Source organism: Emericellopsis cladophorae (genome assembly GCF_022114955.1).
Source record: "Emericellopsis cladophorae strain MUM 19.33 chromosome Unknown NODE_11_length_583618_cov_114_125112, whole genome shotgun sequence".
NCBI classification, from domain to species: Eukaryota; Fungi; Ascomycota; class Sordariomycetes; order Hypocreales; family Bionectriaceae; genus Emericellopsis; species Emericellopsis cladophorae.
This window is the reverse complement of record NW_026250936.1, coordinates 226,809-249,122: the sequence shown is the minus strand read 5'-3', so window position 1 is coordinate 249,122 and position 22,314 is coordinate 226,809. Positions and strand designations below refer to the sequence as shown.

At 53.2% G+C, this 22,314-nt stretch overlaps 9 protein-coding genes across 9 annotated transcripts; 4 read left to right on the top strand and 5 right to left on the bottom strand.

The window, feature by feature from the left end:
- Positions 1-1,152: 1,152 nt before the first annotated feature.
- Positions 1,153-2,679, top strand: J7T54_000867 (uncharacterized protein; the record flags this gene model as incomplete). The annotated part of the gene is made up of 5 exons (XM_051504900.1): positions 1,153-1,206; positions 1,256-1,311; positions 1,365-1,570; positions 1,617-2,453; positions 2,519-2,679. 5 exons carry the CDS (start codon positions 1,153-1,155, stop codon positions 2,677-2,679), a joined length of 1,314 nt encoding a protein of 437 aa, XP_051363580.1.
- A 25-nt stretch (positions 2,680-2,704) lies between these two features.
- Positions 2,705-4,069, bottom strand: J7T54_000866 (uncharacterized protein; the record flags this gene model as incomplete). Its single annotated transcript, XM_051504899.1, has 1 exon — positions 2,705-4,069. One exon carries the CDS (start codon positions 4,067-4,069, stop codon positions 2,705-2,707), a length of 1,365 nt encoding a protein of 454 aa, XP_051363579.1.
- A 601-nt stretch (positions 4,070-4,670) lies between these two features.
- J7T54_000865 (uncharacterized protein) lies at positions 4,671-8,917 on the bottom strand (the record flags this gene model as incomplete). The annotated part of the gene is made up of 5 exons (XM_051504898.1): positions 4,671-4,948; positions 4,996-6,209; positions 6,259-6,349; positions 6,907-7,898; positions 8,322-8,917. The coding sequence occupies 5 exons, from the start codon at positions 8,915-8,917 to the stop codon at positions 4,671-4,673; spliced, it is 3,171 nt and encodes a 1,056-aa protein (XP_051363578.1).
- Positions 8,918-9,445: 528 nt separating this feature from the next.
- On the top strand, positions 9,446-10,408 carry J7T54_000864 (pre-mRNA-splicing factor cwc26; the record flags this gene model as incomplete). The annotated part of the gene is made up of 1 exon (XM_051504897.1): positions 9,446-10,408. The coding sequence occupies one exon, from the start codon at positions 9,446-9,448 to the stop codon at positions 10,406-10,408; it is 963 nt and encodes a 320-aa protein (XP_051363577.1).
- A 157-nt stretch (positions 10,409-10,565) lies between these two features.
- On the bottom strand, positions 10,566-12,589 carry J7T54_000863 (Transcription initiation factor IIF subunit alpha-like protein; the record flags this gene model as incomplete). Its single annotated transcript, XM_051504896.1, has 2 exons — positions 10,566-11,225; positions 11,273-12,589. 2 exons carry the CDS (start codon positions 12,587-12,589, stop codon positions 10,566-10,568), a joined length of 1,977 nt encoding a protein of 658 aa, XP_051363576.1.
- Positions 12,590-14,020: 1,431 nt separating this feature from the next.
- Positions 14,021-16,519, top strand: J7T54_000862 (Poly(A) RNA polymerase protein-like protein; the record flags this gene model as incomplete). Its single annotated transcript, XM_051504895.1, has 1 exon — positions 14,021-16,519. The coding sequence occupies one exon, from the start codon at positions 14,021-14,023 to the stop codon at positions 16,517-16,519; it is 2,499 nt and encodes an 832-aa protein (XP_051363575.1).
- Positions 16,520-17,059: 540 nt separating this feature from the next.
- Positions 17,060-17,840, bottom strand: J7T54_000861 (uncharacterized protein; the record flags this gene model as incomplete). Its single annotated transcript, XM_051504893.1, has 2 exons — positions 17,060-17,206; positions 17,454-17,840. The coding sequence occupies 2 exons, from the start codon at positions 17,838-17,840 to the stop codon at positions 17,060-17,062; spliced, it is 534 nt and encodes a 177-aa protein (XP_051363574.1).
- Positions 17,841-19,047: 1,207 nt separating this feature from the next.
- Positions 19,048-20,650, top strand: J7T54_000860 (Ribose-phosphate pyrophosphokinase-like protein; the record flags this gene model as incomplete). Its single annotated transcript, XM_051504892.1, has 3 exons — positions 19,048-19,158; positions 19,215-19,362; positions 19,419-20,650. 3 exons carry the CDS (start codon positions 19,048-19,050, stop codon positions 20,648-20,650), a joined length of 1,491 nt encoding a protein of 496 aa, XP_051363573.1.
- A 485-nt stretch (positions 20,651-21,135) lies between these two features.
- J7T54_000859 (3-hydroxy acid dehydrogenase / malonic semialdehyde reductase) lies at positions 21,136-22,163 on the bottom strand (the record flags this gene model as incomplete). Its single annotated transcript, XM_051504891.1, has 5 exons — positions 21,136-21,280; positions 21,331-21,386; positions 21,439-21,575; positions 21,629-21,801; positions 21,856-22,163. The coding sequence occupies 5 exons, from the start codon at positions 22,161-22,163 to the stop codon at positions 21,136-21,138; spliced, it is 819 nt and encodes a 272-aa protein (XP_051363572.1).
- Between the last annotated feature and the right edge of the window lie 151 nt (positions 22,164-22,314).

Here is a 22,314-nt window from a genome sequence, read left to right as displayed (position 1 = left end):
GGTCCTTGCGTCGATAGACCAAGATCAGCTAGTCTCTTCCGGAGGGCATTGTCTTTGAGCATGGAATAATTCACGGCGGGCAGGCGGTCCTTGGCCTTTTTTTGTGGCTGGCCAAAGGCGCCTAGTTGTGTTTTCGGCGGCGTCGTTCGCTTGGGCGAGGGGCCGGTGCACGTGTTGAGATGTGTGAACACTTGCCACTCTTTCATACGTTTTCGGCAACTAGGACAAGACACTAGCCCATCGTCTTTCTGATCAGCATGTCTCTTAACCGCCACAGCAGATGACAAACCTGGTTCAGGCTCGAAGTCGTCCTCCCCCTCTGATATTTGTACCACGTCGTCCCCCTCTATAGGTTCAGGCGCATACGATGGCATTGCCGTTTTACCGCTGAGCCGCGCTGAGCTTCTAAGTCTTTTCGACCCCGTCTGCTCTTCCATTTCCACCTCGTTGGCCTTTCTTTTCGGTGAGCCTGGCACCCCTCGGCTTCGCGCCATCTCCAGCGTCCTCGACCGCGCTCCTTTCCACGCCTCCACAGCTTCTTCCATGGACCAGTTACTCCTCAGCTTCATCTCTTGGTCGTTTGCCCGACAAAGCGGACATTTCATATCGCTCGCCAGTGCACGACGAATACATAGTGAGCAGAAAGTATGTGAGCACGAAGTGAGCATCGGCGTCGTGTAGAAATCTTTGCACACTTGACAGCGGAGGGCGGATTCGAGGGGCGTCAGGGCCGACAGAGGCGTGGAAAGCCAGTCGGTCGAGTCTGTGACATCGTGCTCGCCCATTGTACTGGAGGATCGCGTATGAAGTCGTGAAAATTATGCTTGGTGGTTTCTGCACTCTGGAACTGCCGATGGAGCTGGTCGTCGCGTAGGACGCGTTAATGACCATGACGCCCGCCACTTTTTTCCACGCCTCCCGTACACGCCCCTGCAGTGCAGCGAGGCTTATGCAATTATAGGGTACTTCGCGGCAGAAAGAGCATGTGGATTCGAACGCTACACACCGATACATGAATAACACGTGAGAGCGCGTCGCTTCTCGCGTCACTTTTCGGAACATCTGGGTATACTTGCATGTCCTGAGGTTGTTTCCTATTCCAATGAGAAAACTTGGTCTTCTGAGAATCGAGCTTCGAAAAACAGCGAAGTCATGGAAGAGTACAAGAAACACCTCGCCGATCGCCTCTTGAGCGAGGAAAAGCCGGTAGGCTGCAGCACTTCTCACAAGATGACCATGAACTTAAACGTTGCAGATCACATATCGCTTGCTGAGCCGGGCTCTCAATGTTCATGTCAACACGGCCAAAGAGTCTGTCATTCTTGCAGTGAGAGGGATAGTGGACGATACTAAAGTTTTATTAGGATGCTCTATGAATATCACAAGTACCAGAACGCCCAGAAAGCAGATTCCATCCACGCAACCTACCTGGTATATGGCGTCAAGAACAGAGAGATTTCTCAGGAAGACGGAGACGTTGACATGTCGAGCTCGATGCCCGATCAAGATGAAACGCCAGACGTTGTCCACACCAACACTCTCACTTTAGTTCGCGAAGAGGACCTCACAGGTGAGCCGTCCCGGTCGATCTGAAAGAATGCCCACTGATCTAGTAGAAATACTCGCTGCTTATGAAAGTGTCTCCTCACTCCACGTCTATTCTCTGGCGCCTCATCCGCAACGCGACCTTGCAATGCTTTCGGATGCTGCCAAGTCTTTGGCTGCGTACACCATCAAGGAACAAGATGTCTCAGTGGCTGCGAAGAAATTCGGGACCATTCTCAATCCACATGTTCGTCGGCGAGATCGCGCAGCCAGGCCCAAGGTGGCAGCAGCTGCAGAAACGAAACTACCGAAGCCAGCATCTTCTGCAATAAAACCTGCGACCGCACCTGTGGAAGACAAGATCAAAGCTGAACCGAAGCCGACTGGCAAGTCGAAGAGAGACGTTTCAGCGCCATCCTCAAAGGATAGCACGCCGGTGCCAGGCCCTAAGCCTGCGGCCCTCAAGCGTGGCGGGTCAGGCGGCATCATGCAATCGTTTGCTAAAGCAGCCTCACAGCCGAAAAGGCTAAAGGTGCAGCCCAAGGAGGAGGATCATACGACAATGTCTGATGATGGTGAAGCCGATGACGATGATATCGCCGCGGAGAGGCCTTTGAAAGAAAGTGAATCTGCGAGGACATCCAGGAAAGAGCGCGAAGAGAAGTTGCGACAGATGATGGAGGAAGATGATGACGATGATGATGCAGATGCAGAGAAGGATGAGCACGAGTATGGGAACGCGGATGATGAGGCGATGGAGGATGCGCCCGCGCCTAAATCAGAAGCTACGAAAGAGCCGAAAAACGAAGAAATCTCCGAGGTAGTCTCCAGCACCGGCGATGGGCGACGGAGGGGGAAGAGGAAGGTCATGAAAAAGAAGCGCATCTTGGATGATCAGGGGTACATGGGTAAGTTCAGCGAGCGTTTCCCCCTTCTGTCGTCGTGAGGCTAATTACGACAGTCACAATACAAGAGCCTGGCTGGGAGTCTTTCTCTGAAGATGAAGCACCTGCTCCTGCGAAGAAGGCGACACCAGCGCCCACGCCGACCGCGTCGGCAGCAGCAAAGTCCAAGAAACCAAGTGGTAAGGGGGGAGCCCAGGGGAACCTCATGTCCTTTTTCTCGAAGAAATAAGATGTTGGTAATGCTCTTGTTCTATCTACTTATTTGCAGTCACCCAATCCTGCCCCATACTCTGGGTGTACGTTTTTTGATAAAGCTCCTTGTTCCTCTCCATTCTGTCCAAGAGGTTGGCCAACCTTTTCACACCTTCAATGAGAGAGTCGACTGGCTCCCACGCGAAACACAACCGGATCTTGTCATCGAACCGCGGTCCCGATTTGTCGCCACTAACTGCGAATATGCCACCGGACCCAATGACAAGATTTCCCTCCTTCAGCGCGGCCTGCGCGACAAGCTGCGTCGACAGACCAATGTTCACAGTGAACCAGACGAAGAATCCGCCAAAAACGTCTGCACCCGCATAGCTGCTCGCGCTGATCCGTGCTTGGGGTATGTATTGCTGGATAGCAGTGATCAAGGACAGGTGCCTGTCTCTCAATTGCGGTCTGATGACTTCGTTCACGTGCTTCTCAAGCGAACCGTCTTGCACCATGACGCTGAGGACGGCAGCGGAGAACTGACTAGGTGCGCCGCCGGATTTTGTGCTTCCTTGCATGCTCATGCCTTTTGAAAAAGCAGGAGACGCTTCGATCCAGCCTGTTCTCATACCTGGGGCGGCAATCTTGCTGAAACTCCCGTTGCTGACTGCGTTGCCAAACCCCTCGACGCCCAGCTCGCGATCAATGTCCGCTAAGCGAGGGAGTCGCATCTCTGGCGTCCAATCGAGCGGCGAGGAACGCGATAGCGGCCATTGTAGAAAGTCGTAGACGTCGTCCGAGATTAACAAGGCATCATATTTCCTAGCCAGGTTGACTAGGGCAGTCCGCCGTTCAAGAGGCAACGTCTTGCCACTCGGGTTCGAGGAAGTCGACACCACGTAGATGATGTGACGATACAGTTTCCGCCCTGGCACGTCCTTGGAAGGTGGCTGGTCAGGCGCATTCCGCTCGCTCCTCTCCAGTCTCTGTATCTCCGCCTCGAGCTCGACTGGATCAATGCCATGCTCATCCTCTCGGACACCCCTCAATCGACCGGCAAACCCCGCATCCTCGAAGATGGGGCAGACAAGGTGATAGCAAGGTGCCACGACCCAGAACCCCTTTGTGACTAGGGAATCAGCGTAGGAGATGAGAATGTTGGCAATGCTTTGGCTTGCACCTCCAGTGATACAAATGCGGTTGATATCCTCTTCAACATTGAAATGACGTGACAGCCACTTGGACATGGACTTTCTCAGAGGAAGATAGCCAGCATCGGGGCCGTATTCCAGGGCAGGTGTCGAAACAGACGAATCTGATAGAACGGTTGCTGATGCTTTCGTGAGCAAGTCTGTTGGCAGGACCGAGGCTGCGGGCCAGCCGCGCATAAGATTGATTGGCCTTTCAGGTTGACTGGACTCCATGTGAACGGTGATATGGACAGAAGAATCGAGTGTCAAGGGTGTAGGGTCGTCCATATCAGCTCGTGGGCCTTAAGCTGAGAACGTGACGCAGCGATGGTGTATGTGAGGATCAGGTTGGATGGCTGAATAAATAACCCGACACTTGTTAGTGCGTGCAAATGATCCCCAGAAACATCCTCCCGTGACAATGTACGCAATAGACTCAAAACTGATCAACGACTGGTCTAGCTCACAACGCAATGGACTGTGTTTTTTATGATAAGTGGCATGAAATCGCTAATGTGTACGTTCATCTGATTCAAGTGTCAGTTCTGTTGCGATATCGTAAGCCACTTCCAAAAACACATCTCCTCACGTCAAATCCGGACAGCTCTTCACCTGTGACAGTCCTTACAATAGCTTATTGACTGCATGGCTCGAGCATGGCTACGTTGAGATGATCACTGTATCCATCAAGTGGAATGGGAGTCGGTGCCGAAAGCATCGAGGACGGGTAGCAAAGACCAAGAGCTTCTGGGCAGCAAGGTAGGGCAAGGCAAGATCTGCCATCATCTCTCTAGTGTTCTAGGTGTCATAAGTCATACAAACCGTCGTATCGCCATCAAACTTCATATGGCTCCGCTCCCTCGCCAAAGACAAGATGAGGCTTTCGCTTCGCGAGGTCCAGCATCGTCACGGCAAATACCCCATTCGCCCATGCGAACCAGCTTCGTGTGTACTGGCTGGCGTGGGTGACATCGATACTCTCGTGTATGAGTCCGAGCTTTGAAGACGACAACACAAGACGCAGGCATTCCTTGATTTCAGCATCATCGTCTGAAGTCTGAGCCTGCATCAGCAGACTCATCGGCCAAGCGTTCTTCAAGCCAATGTGCGGCCCTGCAACCAGTCAGCTTAGTTTGTGGCAGGATCTCGCAGATACCTACCGCCAATGCCTTTGAAATCCTTGCCCTTGAGGAAGTATGGATTGCCATCTTGTTCCAAGACCATCTTCCTCGTGTTCTGGTAAATGGGGTCGCTCGCCTCCACAAATCCCATGACTGGCAAAGCTAATAATGATGGGTAGTTGGCATCATCCATCATAATGTTCGAACCATAGCCGTCGACTTCGTATGCGAAGACCATGCCGTACTTCTTGTGCTCAACGACGGCATGCTCCATGATGCCTTCGCGAATCTGCTTGCTCCACTTGTTGAGCTTATCCGCCAGCTTCGTCTTGCCTGCCCCCGTCAAGATGGCTGCAGTCCTCTGCAATTCCGTAGACATTTGTGCGTTGGCTGGGATGAAGAAGCCTAAAATCGTCGCATCGTCACTTGGTCTAAACGATGAACGGACCAAGCCCGTGCCAGCGTTCAATGGGTTGCCCATTCCCTTCAGATTCAACGTTTCGGTACCAATATCGGTTTTCCTTTGGAAGGTATACTCATTCCACATGAGCCTGCCCGTCTCGGCGTCAAAGGTCGGCTGACTCTGCTGCTTCAAAACCTGCAGAAGCGTCTCGAGCGCCAGGAACCAACGGTTGTGCAGGAACTCGGTTGAGCCCGTGTGGTCATAGAAGTCATTCGCCAACGCGAGAAAATGCGCCAATGAATCCAGCTCGTACTTGCACTCGAACACTGTATCAGGCTCATATGCGGGGTGCACCACATCTTGTTGACCATTGTTCGAGATCGGTAACTTGCTTATTGGCGGGGGCTGGAACGCATTGCAGTACGGAGACTGAATGACATATTCTGCCTGCGTGTTGATTGCTCCCAGTAATAGCGTGTGAATTGCTGGATCTTTCCCTGCTAGCGCATGGTACGGTCGCAACTGGTTCGTTGAATCGCGCAGCCACTCTGCTATGATATCGCCGGTGATGATGAAGCTCTGTGGACCTTCCCATGCGCCATCATCACCAAAGGCCTTGAAGCCGGCCATGCGAAAGAAACCAATCTCCTCGGCGCCCTTGGTGTGGAACTTCACAGTAGTGTCCGTTGTCGACGGGAAGGTATTCTCGAAGAGCCGAGCAAGGTCTGGGTCCTCAATGCGAGAGGTCATGTCCTCGATTACCTTCTCGATTGCGTCGGAATGAAACGTGCGGCATCGTTCTTCAGGGCGTTGGAAGGGGAGCGCGAGGGGGCCATTGGAAAGCGGGTTGCTAGGTATTGTCAGTCATTAATCATAGTTAAGGTTGACCTTAGACAAACTGGGAGTGCGCCGAGTAGGTGACATAGTCAGGGCAGGCTTCGCGAAATGATCCAAGATTCGCTTGTTCGCCGGCGATGGCGAGCTGTAGACCTGAAGACAAGACGAAGAGCCTCGCGCTGAGTTGGCGAAACGCTGCCATCGTGATGCAGATCGACCCGAAGTGACGGCAGCTTGCACTAATATCCGCTCAACCCATGGGCAAAGGACGATGGGAAGCAGTGGTTACGTGATAGGTGCCTCTCGGTGCCAGTGGCTTGGAATGTGGGAGCTTCCCCGGATTCATATGGTTGGCGAATGGGAATTTGGGACGGTTGTCATTAGTGGTCTACGGCGTGGTCTGCCCGAGCTACCCGGCCAGTGGTAGCTCCGTACTCCGTACATTGAGCATGCATTCCACGGGCGCCCCTGAGCGTGTCCCAATCTCAGTCTGTAGGATCAAATACAGTCAATCTGACGAATCTTTTTCTTGACTTCTTGACCGCTGCAACAGCACAGTTTCACTTTATCTGTGTAGCTTATGTGGCGTAATATATACTAGAATATCTAGAACGACCATACTCAGTCTTCTTTGTGTAGTGGTGCTGTCTCGATAACGCTGGTTCTCGCACCACTTAACCTTCGAGGCCCTGAATCCATCAATGCCTCACTTTCCTCGTCTATGTCCTTGCTCGCTTCGCCTGTGTGATCCAGCTTGTCCGACAGGGCCCTTTCCAGAGACTCTATGAAGCCATGCGCAGCTTCAAATTTTGATATACCGTATTCTGTAGGCAGAGCCGCATATGTTTTCCGCGCCTCATTCAAGCACCGTTGAGCGGGGAGGTAGCGCTCGTGCTGCATCCATGCGTCTGCTGCGAGAACACTCCATGCGCCAGACTTGCGATAGCGGGCTCCCCAGTGCCAACTTCCAACTCCTTCTTTAGAGGCATGGCAAATCGCTAGGCGCTCCTTGATGAGGGCATCGCCAACAGCTCCAAGAATACGGGACTCGAGCAATCGAATACCCCATCGGCTCGCGTCATCAACACTGGTGCCACCCCTGAGTCGCAGCAGCTCCAGACACAGAGTCAAACTACGAATCGCACCGAACGGCGCGCTGCATCGGGTATGGTAGGAGTAGAAGGCAGATTCGAGCATCTGATCGATCGTCTCTGCCCGGGTCTTTGAGGTAATCTGCTGTGATTGTATCAAGAGGCTGATCGCAGCCATCTCGTTCGTAGCGGCGTGGTGCTTCCATGCTTTCGAGTCGGCAAAATCTGTTCGCAGCAGCTCATACGTCGAGTGGGCTAGCTTGAAGTCCCTCAACATGAACGCATAGTCGGCAAGCTTACGCATGATTGCCTCGGGTGCATCTGCGCGGAAGAAGCCTGCAGCGTCGTAATTGTCCTTCCCCATACCGCTGCTGCCAGTAGAAGACCTGCCTCCTCCAAAGTTGAATTTACGTGACAGATTCATGAACCGGCCGGCGAAACCACGTCTACGCGACGCAATCTGGTCATTCCATATCGAGACGTGGCGTTCCATTGTTGGCACAATAGACTGCGTAACCATCTCCCTAACGAATGTTCGTATCGCAGTCGCATCTGACTCGAAAATGTGCCTGGTCGGATCCTCGAAATCATCATCTTCCTCATCCTCGCTCCTTTTGATTTCAGCCAACTCTTCTGTTGCCGACATCCACTCACTCCGCGGTAGGGGAATGCTATCGTCATCTGTTTCCGCACTTTGACTGCTCCGAAGTCTGAGCAAATGGCAGTGAAGCCCCAGATGTCGTTTCATCTGTTCAAACAGGGTCATTGATTTTTGGATATCGTCGTTTTCCTCGTCATGTACCAGGACATAATATCGTAAATAGTCGCCATCCACCCATGGCGGAAGTCTATTCGGCCCTTGGCTCGTCTCGTAAATCTGGCGCAACTCGCCCACTGAGTCATCCGACCGTGCGCTTACAGCGACCACGCACGCCACTGGATGTCCAAAGGTCTCGTGGGCCACAGTTGGCAAGCCGGACAATAATCGTCTGAGAAATAAGGCGTAGTAAGGGCTGGGTGTCTCAATGTCTAACCCCTGGGTCGTGCTCTGGCTGTGCTGTGGCGTGTTGAGAAAAGACTGCTCGGCATACGATAGGTGGCGATCAACCACCTCCTCTACAGCGACCAGCGTTCTCTTGTCTCTCGACATGCCCTGATCTTCCTGGCCCGAAGCTTGTTGCTTAAAGCCACTGTCGGGGTGCTCCACATCCGCGCCGAACCTGGTGAATCGTACTGAAAAGTCTTCTGCAAGCTTACTGACTCCGTTGCTATCTCTGATCGCAACCTTGCCCTGTATTCGCTCGCCGAAGGGTCGTAGGAGTTCCCAAAGCCCATTTTTGAACCCTTTGCTGCTAGCAAGATGCTCAACGTCGCTTGAAGCTTGTATTGCAACGTGCGGCACGAAAGCTTTGACTATCAAGTTCAGCGGATCCCCCGGCTTCTCGCCTGCGCCCTCTGGCAGGGGCCCTGATGGCGCATCGAAAACTGTGCCTGCTAGTAACTTTGACGGAGAGCCCCGTCCCGCTGGCGACATGGAACGCGATCCAGGTGGTGATAGTGTGGAAGCGTACAGGGAAGCAGCTACGGGGTTCGAGCGACGATAGGGTAGCGATTCGGTCGAGGAGGACATGGTGAGGGGGTCTTGGCCTGAGACGGATCGCAGTAGCGGCGATTTGACTAACGCAGCAGCAGCTGGCAAGGCCTGCAAAGGCTCTTCGGACGATGGAGCGTCATTGTGAGGCGGAGGGGATGCGGGCATCGGAACGACGAGAGAAGGAGTTCGGGAAAATTGGTAGTCCAATGGTCGGGCTCACGAACCGCAGGAGACGGAGATGGCGCCAGTGAATCGAGCAGCAGGCAAGCTCGGCATGGTCTTTCTATGCAACGTTGAACATTGACAAGTGACTGCAATACGCACGTGGTTGTATCGACGCTCGCAGCATTATCGTGGACCCTGCTCCGAGCCCAAGCTTCGGAAGCAGCCAGCGGCGTCCATCAAGGGCGCCCCACTCATCCATCGCCGCCGGCCGCGGTGGTTAGCTGCTACCCACCGCTACATGCATAACGACGTAACTGCAACGCGACTCTAAACTTTCCCATCATTAATCGATCGCTATCCGTAGATTCTACTGCTACTCGAGACACAATTGAGCCCATTATGCCTTCGGATAAAACAGCATATCTCGCTTCCAAATACCTAGTCGCGGATCCGAAACCCACCAAGAAGCGCAAGCGCAAGAATGCAGAAGCTCAAGGCCTTCTGATAACCGACGACAACGACGACGCCTGGGGAACATCCAGAAACCAGGTTGACGATGGCGATGACGGCCCAACTACCGTGAGCGGGACGAGCGCTGAATTCCGAAGAATGAAAAAGAGTAATTGGAAACCTGTGGGAGACTCTACGGCCAAGGACGAGGCGGATGCCATTCTCGCGGATGCGATTAAGGAGAACGATGCGCAAAAAGACGAGGACGACGCGATGCCCATTGTAGAGGACGAGACGACAGTGAAGATGAGCGACGGTACGCATGCAGGTCTACAATCCGCAGCGGCTGTCTCGGCGCAGCTCAAGAGGCGACAAAGACAAGAACGAGAAGAGTTCGAGCGACATCGCAAGTCAGCGCAGGAGGAAGAAACAGTCTACCGCGATGCTACGGGCCGCAGGATCGATATCTCGATGCAAAGAGCAGAAGCTAGGAAAGCAGCTCAAGAAGCAGATGAGAAGGAACGGCAACGGGTGGAAGCACTCAAAGGTGACGTGCAACAGGCAGAGGCGCGGCAACGCAAGGAGAAGCTCGAGGATGCCAAATTAATGAAGTTTGCCAGGACAGTGGACGACGAGGAGATGAACGAAGAGCTCAAAGACCAGACGCGGTGGAACGATCCCATGATGCAATTCATGTCAGAGAAGCAAATCGCAATCAAAGGGAAGAAGGGCAGCAAGAACAGAAGGCCCGCCTACCCGGGTGCTGCACCTCCAAACAGATACGGTATCAAACCTGGTTATCGATGGGATGGAGTCGATCGGGGCAATGGATTCGAGGCAGAACGCTTCAGGGCTATCAACAGACGGGTAATGAACAAGGGGCTGAGCTACGAATGGCAGATGGACGAGTAGGCCAAAGTCACAGACCGTAATGACAAATTCGATACCCAGATACCGGTCCTCACGGTAGCATCGCTAATTCTGCTGCGTCTTGTCCAATTATTCGTAGTGACACTGTGTATCTTTCTGCGTGGCGTGAGCTCACCTAGAGGCATCCGATTATGATTTATCATTTCTTGTGAAGGCGCTTTTTGCCATCCGGCCCGTCGACGTAGCGGCAAACCGTCTTCACCATGTTAAGCCATTCGCTTCTAGGCATCTGACCGGGACCTTCACCGAGCCGGTTCTTGAATGGCTGAATGAGCTCGCCGATCAGGATACCTTGGTCGGGGATGAGCGCCAAAATCTCAGCCGGCGTGATGGGGCCAGAACTAGGGGAGCCAGCGCGTGGCGGACTGGGGCTCCCAGCACGGGACGCAGTGGGAGTTCCCATTCGGCTGCTAACGCCAGGCTTGAGCTTGAGCTTCTTCTTAGGCCCCGCACCGTCTGACATTTCACCGGCTGTAGCCTCTCCGTCACTTCCAGAGCCAGCTCCGGGTTGGGCCTTCCGTTTGGCAGCCTTCTGCTGAAGAGAAGGAGTGCTGGCACGACTGTTCAGATTTTTGCCCGAGCTAGCAACAGCCTTGAGCTTCTTGTTCCGTGTAGACTCGTTTCCGCTGGACTCCGACATTGCTGGGGAACCTGCTCGCTGCGACTTCTTAAGTTTGCCGGCATCTGCGGGCTTGGCCTTTCCGGGGCTTGTTTTTCTGCTGCCCGATTTGTCTTTTTCGGCATCATCCTCCTTCTTCACTTTGTCGTCTTCCTCGTCTTCTGATGAGCTCGACTCCTCCTGTTTTGATCAGTATATCGCCCAGGTCCGTGTGACAGGGTACTCACGCTGCTGCCCCACGGATTCTCCTCAGAGTCGTCGCTTGCATAGATGCGGTTCTGGTCCCGCTTAATCAAAGCCTTCTTGGTGGACTTGCCAAACTCCTTGAGTTGCTTTGCTTCCGCCTCAAGCTCTTTCAGCTCCTTCTGCATTTCGCGCTCATCCGCTTCACCAAAGGCGATGGCGCCGAGCTGATCGCGACGGATACGTTCCTTGGCTTCTTTCTCATCTTCGTCGTTATTGTTGCGTTCAAATGTAGTAGTCTCGTCATCATCCTGGAACTCATCCCCGGAGACGTCTAGATCGTCATGCTCCATCTTCTCAGCTCGGGACGCTGCTCGGAATGTGCTGCTCTCTGTCTTGATCATACGACGCCCGCCGCCCAGCAGGTCTCGCGTCTCCTTCTTGTCCTGTTCCTCCTGTCTCTGTCCAGCACCCATCATGATCCATCGATTTGGCATCATCTTCTTTTTGTCCAATAGCTGTTCAACTTCTTCAATGCTGAATGTTTTATGATTGGGTTTGGACACGAATTTGTAGAATTTCTCCACCGGCAGCATTCGCATGGCATGTCCTTCGACATGGAAGGAAACGTGAGTGTGTGCAAGAGCAGAGACGTACTGGCCCACCCAGACATTCGTGCCATCTGCATCTTCCAGATGCCATGGCAGAGCTTCCTCATATCTCAGTTCGGCTTCCTTCTTGGCTGCCTCCGACTTGTGCGTGCGGAAGATCTGAGTTTTCTCCTCCTTCACCTTCTTCCGAGGCTTAGTAGGCTCACGGACCACCGGTGCGATTTTGGCTTGATCAATGGCCTTTTGCGCCTCCCTCTCCGCCTTGAGCTGTTCTTGCGCCTCAATCTCCGCCTGGTCGACTGGCTCACGTACGGGCTCCTCAGTCTTGACCGTACGCGCAGCCGCAGGTTGTCTAGGATCGCGGCGGTGCAGAGTCACTGGGCGTGCGAATTGCGCCTGATCGGTCGGGTCGACGGCAGAAGCCTGCGAGTCGACATGCATCCTCATCAAGTGCATGCGAACGCCGTCTAATAGAGCCTTTTTCGTCGTGAAGATTGGGAATTCCCGCACGTCTTGTGGAGCTGGCTCAGACCAGCCGTTGGTCTCCCGACGTCCTTGCTGCAGGGACGTGGACTTTGTCGACACGCGTTCGTTGACAGTTCCCGGTCGATGGGATTTGGCGTTCAACTTGGGCGCGAAGATGCTAGAGGGCTTCGGCTTTGGACGGTTTGGTCGAAGAGGATTGGCAGCTGGGCGAGGGGCGCCGTTCGGTCGGCCACCCGGAGGCGGAGAAGGTTGAGGTGCGCTCATCGTTGCAGGAGGAATGTCGGCCAGGCCGACTACTTGGGAGCTGGTGCGATCAATGAACAGAGAGATACGTATGCTTTGGCAGTGATGTGCAATAGTCGCTGTTGAGGCTGAATTCGGGTCAGAGTCGAAGCAACTGGCTGTAGCGCGCACGTCTGATAGATGGCTGGATCTGTTGAGATAATCGTAGGTTCGCTGATCGCTGTTCCGTCAATTCCGTGGTGACATGAGATCTTAGGGGCACCCGGAAGAAATAAGAATGTGGGTGAGTGGTAGATGATCGTGAGAAGGTTGAGATGGCGAGGCTGTTGATGAAAATGAACAAAGGGTCAATACAAACCTTGAGCCTGGGCAGCTCGCGCGCCAGAATGACGACTGGGCGTGATTCATTGACCTTTCCTGAATAGGTACTATGTGGGTCAGGACATGTTAGGTACCTTAGGCACTTGGCTGGACCTCAGGTTGTTCGTTGAGCGGGAGGAGACCGAGAATCCCCGTGTCGACCAGCAAATTGAATAAAATCCATGATGCGGATCAAAATACGAGTAACACTTGTCTCTATTGCAGTCTTGCCGAAAAGAATTGTTTTCTTTACTACCTGAGGAAGACCGATGTGCCCCAGCGCACCTTGTTCTACAGTCTTCATCATCTTGTACACACTGTGTGCCAAACACAAGCAATCAGTCGCTCATAGCTTGGAATTGCTACCCTTACGTACTTTATTACTTACTCACATCCACTCAAGTCAACGAGCATACTTTTCACTCAGCAAACATTAAGACCAAACTCGCCGAATGACAGGAATCGTTAATCTTCAACGGCATATACTTGCCTCAGTGCTCAGTGTCTCCGCTAGACCTGGCAAGACTGACTCGAGGGTGTAGGCTCACCATATCGCCTTTGGCATCCCAACTGCGATATTCAAGTCTTGAGCTCAAGACCTCCTGTATCACCTACTTGCTCAGTGGTCTCCACATTCATTGAAGACCTCACCCGGCGATGGCCACGCCCGTGAAGGAGTCTGGTCTTGAGGATCGCTTGCGCGGGCTCATCATCAACAACGAGGCGCAAAACTCCTCTGATGCGCACACCCATGCTGGCGCTCAACATAGCAAGATTGGGAGAAAGCGCCCGAATCAAGCTGAGCGGCGCCAAATGAACTCCCAATTTGCGATTCCCGTCGATACTCGAACGCCGCCTGAGCTTCTGCATCACTCGCGGGCCCAGCCTCACCACAACAACTACCATCAACAGCCCCATGGCCAACCTTACACGAACTCACCTCACCAACACCACCCCCAACACCGAAATCAATCGCAATGGCACCAGTCTGGATCTCGCGCCTCACGCCCGCAGCGTGGAAGAGGGAATTTGCATCAATCAATGTCTGGCAGAGAGTCTCATCAAGGGTCGCAAGCGTTGCATGAAACCCCAATGTCGGCTGCAGCAATAGAGAACCAAGCAGCACACCTGAATAAGCTTTGCTACGAAGTAGTCACGAATTCGCAAATCGAGCGCTCTGAGATTGCTGAGAAGGAAAATTTCCGCGTCTTTATCGAAGAAATCGTCCGAAAAACCATCACTGATCACGAACAAGAACAAGCTCAGAGATACGATTTTCCTTCTCAGAGCGTCGAGCTCAAGTGCTATGGCAGTCTCTCTTCTGGGTTCGCCACGAAGGATGCCGACATGGACCTTGCCATTTTCTCGCCTTTGTCACCTGTACAACCAGACGCCCATGGCTCGCCTATTCCCAGAATTGTGGAAAAGGCACTTCTCGATGCTGGATTCGGAGCCCGCTTACTGCCCCGGACAAGAGTGCCCATCATCAAAGTGTGCGAGCGGCCACCAGCTGGCTTCTACCAGAACCTTGTGCACTTCCGCGCTCAGTGGGAACAAGGATTGGATCCATCACAGCTGCACAATTCCAAAGCAAACGCCGGCTCAAGGGCTGCAGAAGCTGGAAAAGACGTCGGAGAAGCCAAGGATGGAGCCATCGAAGCAGAACCTCCAGCGAAAGACGATGCCAAAAGACCAAAACCTGGTGCCATCTATTTTACTATACCCCTGATTCAAACAGAGGGTGAAAAAGAAGTATACCTCGGTCAAAACGAATCTTCCCTTCGACAGTACAGTGAGCGTGCTCTGGCGATAATGGGCTGGATCGGCTTACGTCGAGGTTTCGGTCGTCACAAGAACGAACCGACCTTCAAGTCGGAGGAATGGCAAGCATCAGAACGGATCTCTTGTGCCTTCATCCAGGGATTGGGCGACAAATCGCTAAGTGAAAGCCTTCAGGCATATCCCTCCCTTCAATTTGCCACAGACGGCAGCATAGCCTGCCACTTTGTAGAGACGACAATCAAGCAAGTGGAAGGCGAAGATTTGCTCAGAGGCCTTGGCAACACCAGCGATGAGCAAAGTGTCATGAACAGGTGGCGAAAGCTGATGGAATTGCCGGTTACGTATATCCATCCCGATGCTTTTGGGAGGGAAGTTGAGAGCGTTCTCCGCGACATACGTGCCCTTCCTTCGATTCAGTTGCAGGCTTTGCATCAACCTTTACATCAGACGCCATCAAAGTATCACTATCGCGCTGAGGAGATTCGGAAACAATTCGAGGACAAGGGTGTTACAATCTCTCAAAGTCTGCTTGCAAACAAATATATCCAAGGCATATCGGACGAAACGATGAGAAGGGACATGCTTGAATATATGTCGTCTCGCGGGGACCAGGCTACGCTATCAGCAGTGGCGACCAAACACAAGGCTCTGCAATTAGCAGGCGAGTACGAGGAGGCTCTCCGGCAAGACAACATATTCAAGGAAGAGGTAGCCGATGATATCAACGCCTACATTCGCCTTTTGCGGTCGCCCCTGGGACAGGTAAACGACGGCTCAGGCGCTACGGGTGAGGGTATCCCAGTCACAGACGAGTACCGCTCTCTCGTTCAAAGAATTCAAGCCTTGCCAGATCCTCACGCCACCCTCGACATGCAAAAGGGCGTGGTCAAGGACTTGCTGAACTTCCCTGAGAAGGACGCAGGTGTCCAATGCGACATCAACTTCTCGGCACATCTCGGATTCCAGAACACTATTCTGCTCAGGTGCTACGCCCATACGGACCCGCGCGTGCGACCGATGATTCTCTTCGTGAAACACTGGGCGAAGATGCGGAACATCAACTCGGCCTATCTGGGAACTCTGAGCAGCTACGGGTACGTCTTGATGGTCCTCCACTATCTTGTCAACGTGGCGCAGCCGTTTGTTTGTCCCAATCTACAGCAGCTTGCGCCTCCTGTGCCACCACAAATGTCGCCGCTGGAATACGAGAACACAGTTGAGGTGAAGGGTGCCAACATCCGCTTTTGGAGAAACGAGGCTGAGATCCAGCACCTCGCTGCTACCAGTCAACTCAACAGAAACACATCCTCCGTCGGACATTTGATCAGGGGTTTCTTTGAGTACTATGCTCGCAGTGGCCAGATCCGACATATGCACAGCAGAGGCTTTGACTGGGCCCAAGGCGTCATCAGCTTGCGCACCCCTGGTGGTCTGTTATCAAAGCAGTCAAAGGACTGGGTCCATGCCAAGCACGCATATCAAGGAAAGTACGGCAAGTTCTTCCTCGACAAGACGGAGGCTTTGGGAAGTCTTCCGAAAGGTGACGAGGTGAAGGAGGTTCGGTTGCGTTACCTTTTAGCTATTGAGGATCCATTTGAGCTGGATCACAATGTGGCCCGCACTGTCACGCACACTGGCGTCGTAGCTATTCGAGACGAGTTCCGGAGAGCATGGAAACTACTGCACGAGGCCGGAGAGGGGCCAGGCCAACTGGACGAGCTGTTGGAGGATGCAAGGCCGTCTAAAGAGCCTGAGCACTCACTAACGAATCTCATGAAAGAGATACATGGGGCATATTTGTTTGAGTAGTCAGACAATGATTGTATTAAGAAAAGTTGTTCCATCTTCAACATGGCCACCATTGCAGGGAACCAGGGCGGCTCCCGCCTTTGTCCAATCAGTGGAGCAAAGTGTATGTTAGAGAGAACCAATATGAATATCTGTTGTGGACTTATGTTTCTTGAATAAATACATAAGTACATTGTAGTCACTCGTCTTGTAAAATACTAAAGCTATTACTAGAAAGGTTCGGCCTTGATATCTTCTTGGGTTTGCTCTCTCTCGCCTCCTTGCTCGTCTTCCTCTTCTTCTTTCTAGTGTTGCCCAAAACCGAAAATTGTTCTGGGGTTAAATTGAGCATTGACTGAACCTCGGCTTTCATGTCAGGCTCATGCAGGCTGTTGATATAATGCCTGATCGCCCTCAGATCCGGAATGTCTTCCAAAGACGTCGAAATTGCCATCGAACCAACGGCATCCGCAACTGCTTGATATTTAGCCGGGCCTGAGCTGGGTATAACCGAGTTCCAGCAAGCAGCATCACACAAAGAAAGGACCTGTTTCACCATTCTTATCGAATAGGCGTAGGCTTGCACTTGCGCTGTGAGGTGAACAACATTCCACTGTTCTCGGCCTTCTTGCGGTAGTATGCGGAGCGCCGCCTGCTCGAGAATGCGGCGCGCGTGTGGAACTCTGGTGTCTTCAGGATCAAATGGATCTATCGTCAACAAGCTGAGGTACTGGGCGGGTTTCGAGAAGCCCTCGAGTTGCGGGCTCGGCCAAATACCTGCATTCTCCAGGTGTGTGATGGCCTTTTGGAGCTCGTCAGGGGACATTATGTCCAGTAGCTTGCCTTGCTGTTGTTGACGTTGTACCCGTCTATATTCCGAAACCGCGGTGCATTTTGAACCGATGAGGTGTACGAGAAGCGTATATGCCACCTGTCGTAACCAAGAACAAGGCACCCATGCGCTCTCCCGCATCGGGTTGTCTAATGAGATGGGAAGAAACACCTCAGGCTCCTTGGGGTCATTTCCAAGCTGCACTGCCAGCTCCGAGAGTCTCGGATCCAGATTCTTGATGGGCAGGGTCCCCTGTTGGTCTGGTGTTAGGGGCACCTTGGATGTTTCTGCGTGGATGTATTCCTCGCAGAAGATCTCGAACTCGTGCACCGAGTCAACATCCTGAGTCTCACATTTCCGAACAAGTTGTGACACAGTAGAGTGAGGTGCGATGCTCAGCTCATACCCAAAACGAACCAAGTTTGACTTCTCCAGGCCTAGTCGTTGTCGGACTTCCTTGGGCTCATACTGCTTGCAGAGCAGGTCCGAATGATCTCCTTGAGTTTGCATGTCTCGGAGAAAGGTTACCTTTCCACTTCCAAGGTCGTGTATTAAAAGATCAGAGTCTGAAGTCAAGACGATGCCCCCGTGTTCAGCCAAGTGTTTGGCACAAAAAGCGTCTGCCTCGCCAGGAACGACATGTACCACGGCAGCGTAGGCTGACGAGCGTCTGAGGACATCAAGAACTGCCGGTACGAGGAATGTTGGTGCTGGCACTTTCTCCGTCAAGGGTGCTTTTGCTTGAAACATATCTTCGCGCATTATGACATTCTTCCCTTGGTTGCAAATCTGGGCGTAAATGTTGGACGACACGGCGTAGAGCTGATTTAACTGTCCTGCGGATTTGATCATTCTCTCTATCCGGGTAGGACGCTTTGCAGGCGGCAAACAGCCGTCGAAGTATATAGCTTCACTACAGAGGTCAGTTTGCTGTTGCACGTGATTTGTGACGGTGGCATCACATTTTGACGCCTTGATCAGCAAGCGCATCCAGCCATTGGAGCACTACTTGCTGCAAAAAAGCATAGCTAGGGTACGAGTGTCCGCTCTGCCTACATATCCAAGAGACATGATATGCCAGAGCGGGGCCGTCAATGACCACTTCCTCATTTTGTAGCTTGTGTTGATTGGAATAGGGCTCCAGGGTAGCTATGAGACGTGGGATACCCATGGTGGATTTATGGAGTATTCCTGCTTGATCAACGGGGCCATTGGCATCTCAATCAGAATCGATGTACCAAATGCCGCCATGAGATGGCGAACGATAAGCAATTACTGGCGAATGTTGCGAAAAGAAGCTGCAAGAGATGCTACGTCGTGGTCTCCATCCGAAGCAGGCCACATTTTTGCAGTAGGGCCCCCACTAATTCGGAGTCTACATACTGTGTATATTACAGTGTGGATAGCAGCGATGACCCCATGACATGCACTGTAACACAGTGCCAGTTTGCTCCAATACCCCCACCTAAGAGCAATCAGTCACCCTGACGGACCCCAGCTGTAGAAAAAATGCTTCTTCAAAACTTAACCGCCTTCTTTTATCCTTCACCCTACCCCAACCTTTTTTTTTTTCTGCACACATTCCGCCTTTGCATTGATCACAACAACAGGGCACCCTCCTGCCGCAACCGCGACGCGACCTTGCGCGTGTGAGTCACGGCTGGTGTTTGATTGTTGCCTCTTAGTTTCCCGAGTCGTCAAAGACTCTCAGCCAGCGATGCGCAACACCCTCATCTTCGCTGGCAACTCGTGCCCAGCTCTCACGGGCCAGATCTGTGGGAACCTGGGCATGCAGCCTGCCGATGCCGAATTGACCCAATTCTCCAATGTGAGCTTTCTGCAGCTCTTGGCTCTTTCCGACTTTGCCGGCTAACTGGCTCAAAGGGCGAGACTAGCGTCAGGCTTTTGACCAGCGTCCGCGAGAAAGATGTCTTCGTTGTACAATCGGGAAGCCCCCGTATCAACGACTCAATCATGGAGCTCCTCATTATGATCAGTGCAGCCAAGGGTGGTTCGGCGAACAAGGTCACGGGTAAGCACCCCCTACCCAAGCAATGGTTCCGGGGCTATGACACTGACAGTCACCAGCTGTCCTACCTTATTTCCCATATAGCCGACAATCCAAGAAGAAGGCCCACCGCGGCGCCATCACAGCGCGCATGCTTGCCAATCTTCTCGGGGTCGCAGGCGTGAAGCACGTTATCACGGTCGATCTACACGCGTCTCAGATGCAAGGGTTTTTCAAATGTCCCGTCGATAACCTTCATGCCGAGCCCATCATCGCGAAATGGATCCGCAGGAATGTGCCTCACTGGCGCGAAGCTGTTGTGGTATCCAAGAACCCTGGCGGAACCAAGCGAGTCACGTCCCTTGCCGATGCTCTTAAGCTAAACTTCGGCATGGTGACGACTGAACGAAAACGCGGGGGCTCAAACATGGTTGGCAGCATGATGATGCACCATCTCGGGGGCTCGCAACACCAGGCAGTGGAGACGACAGCGCAGGGCAGCAACTACACCGACCCCACTGAACCGCAACGCACCGCCGGCGAGCGCGAGCGGACTCCTGTCCGTGGATCCCGCGGCACGATTGCAGATGACACAGGGTCACCGACAGGGGGCAATCTGGCCATCCGGCCCAATGGCGGGCGGCCGTCGCAAAGCACCATCACACCCCCAGGTCGCTCACCTGACCCGTCCGTGAACGGTGATCTCGAATTCGACGATGGCCGCGCCAGAGAAGTGACCCATGGGCGCTTAGTGCACGGCCATATTGTGGAAGATGATGCCTCTTCGCCGAGTCGGTCAACAGCTGACAACAGTCTGCATGAAGAGGACCCGATGACCATGTCTCATCACTCCTCAATGTTTGTGCCGGACCGTCAGTCCCTTGGTGGCTCAGGCGATGCTGCCGTGAGCTCGGACGATGAGGACAATGCATTCGAGGACCCGGAAGTCGAGCACATGATTACCCTGGTAGGCGACGTGAAAAATCGCACGGTCTTCATTGTCGATGACATGATCGACAAGCCAGCTACGTGGATTGCCGCAGCCGAGACCGTGGTGAAGCGAGGCGGCGCCCAAAAAGTGTACTGCATCGCCACTCACGGAGTGTTTGGCGGCGACTGCTTGGAGCAGCTGCAAGCTTGTCAGTGCATCGATAAAATCGTTGTCACCAACAGCTTCCCGCTCAGCGAGGAACGCTCTCGAGGCATCACCAAGCTTGTCATCCTGGACCTGTCGTTCATGCTAGCCGAGGCTATCCGACGCAATCATTTCGGCGAGAGCTTGTCGCCGTTGTTCCAGCATTACGGTGACTGAAAGGTTGCACTGCCTCGGACAACTGAATTATTTTTTTCGCACCTGATGTGGTGTCTGCTTTGGTCGTGATTTGTTTAGCGAGGCGTCTGGGACATGCACCACCGGGCACAGTGGTCATTGCAATTTATGGGAAATGTGTTAACGGCGGCAGGCAGTTGACGAATACTACGACTATTGCACTCACGGTCTCGTAAGGGGATCTCATCGACTTCGCACGCGTGCCATGTTCAGGGCTTTATGCCCATCCAGCGGTGCTGTCCTCGTGGCAGCCAGGGTCCGATTCAACTCAGAATGGATCCTGAACGGAACGTTGGCAGATCATATTATTCGTTTGAAGAAGGCCCCTAATTCAGATCATTGTGATCCATGCCTTTTGGAGTGGATTGGGGGCAAGAGAAAATTTCGAACATTCCCATGCGTAGTCCTACGATCAGCATCGCGTGCACAATATAGATATCTTATAATTGCTCTGTTATCGTCCTTCTCTATGTTGTCTTGCGGTGCATAATAGTTGCCGCCGCCTGGTGGTTAGGGAAAATGAGCGAGTCGGCGAGGACCACGTTCTCCCGCCTGGATGCAGCGAACACGATGATCTCGGCAATGTCATCTGGGGTCAATGGCTCGCAGCCGCTGCGCAGTCATTAGCAGAGGCACATGACAATCAGCTCCGCACAACTTACGCGTAGACAGCATCGGCCTTGGACTTGTCTCCGTAAAAGCGAACGACTGAGAAGTTCTATACCAAGGTCAACCGCGAGTTCTTTAGTGGTCTTTGGAGGCATGCTCACAGTCTCGACTTGTCCGGGGTCCACGCCTATGACCCTGATGCGGGTTGCGATGAGTTCCTTGCGGAGGGACTCCGTGAAGCTGCGCACAGCAGCCTTGGTGGCGCAATAGATGCCCCCGCCTACATAAGGCTCGCGGCCTTGACGTGAATCAGCATTTCGAGCACTCTGACAAGGTCTCATCTAGCCTTACCAGCGATGGAGCCGATGTTGATGACATCACCTTGGCCACCTTCGGGACGCTTCAGGAAGATGGGCAAGATGGCCTGGGTCATGTTGATGAGACCAGTCACATTGGTGTCAAACATGATTTTCATATCCTCCTCCTTGATGCTGGGGGCCTTGTCAACCCCCTTGACGAGACCACTTTCTTACAATCAGCATTGACTTTACGATCCCATGTGGTTTCTTCTCACTGACGCATTGTTGACAAGGACGTTGATATCCCTCCAATCCTCAGGCAGGTTTCCCACGAAACCACGCACGGCCTCTGGGTCGCTGACATCCAGCTTGACAGGCAGGACCTTGACGCCCTCGCCGACTTCCTTCTTGATCTCGTCGGCGAGCTCGCGCAAGACCTCGTCCCGACGTGCGGTGAGGATGAGCCGCAGATCCTGGGGTGACGTGCGCGCAAATTCGAGGGCCGTCGAGCGCCCGATGCCGGAGGACGCGCCGGTGATAACAATGGTCTTGCCGGCAAGACGCTTTCCTGCTGCCGCGGTAGCCATTGCTCGCTTTGTCACGATGGCTCTAAGGGTATTTCGGGAATGGGAAATGGGAGATGAGATGCTGTGAAGAAAAGCAGGTAATGACTTGAGAAAGGGGCGCATGGGTATGGAGGGCGATCAGTACCTTACTTAAGGAGAAGGAGTCCAGTAA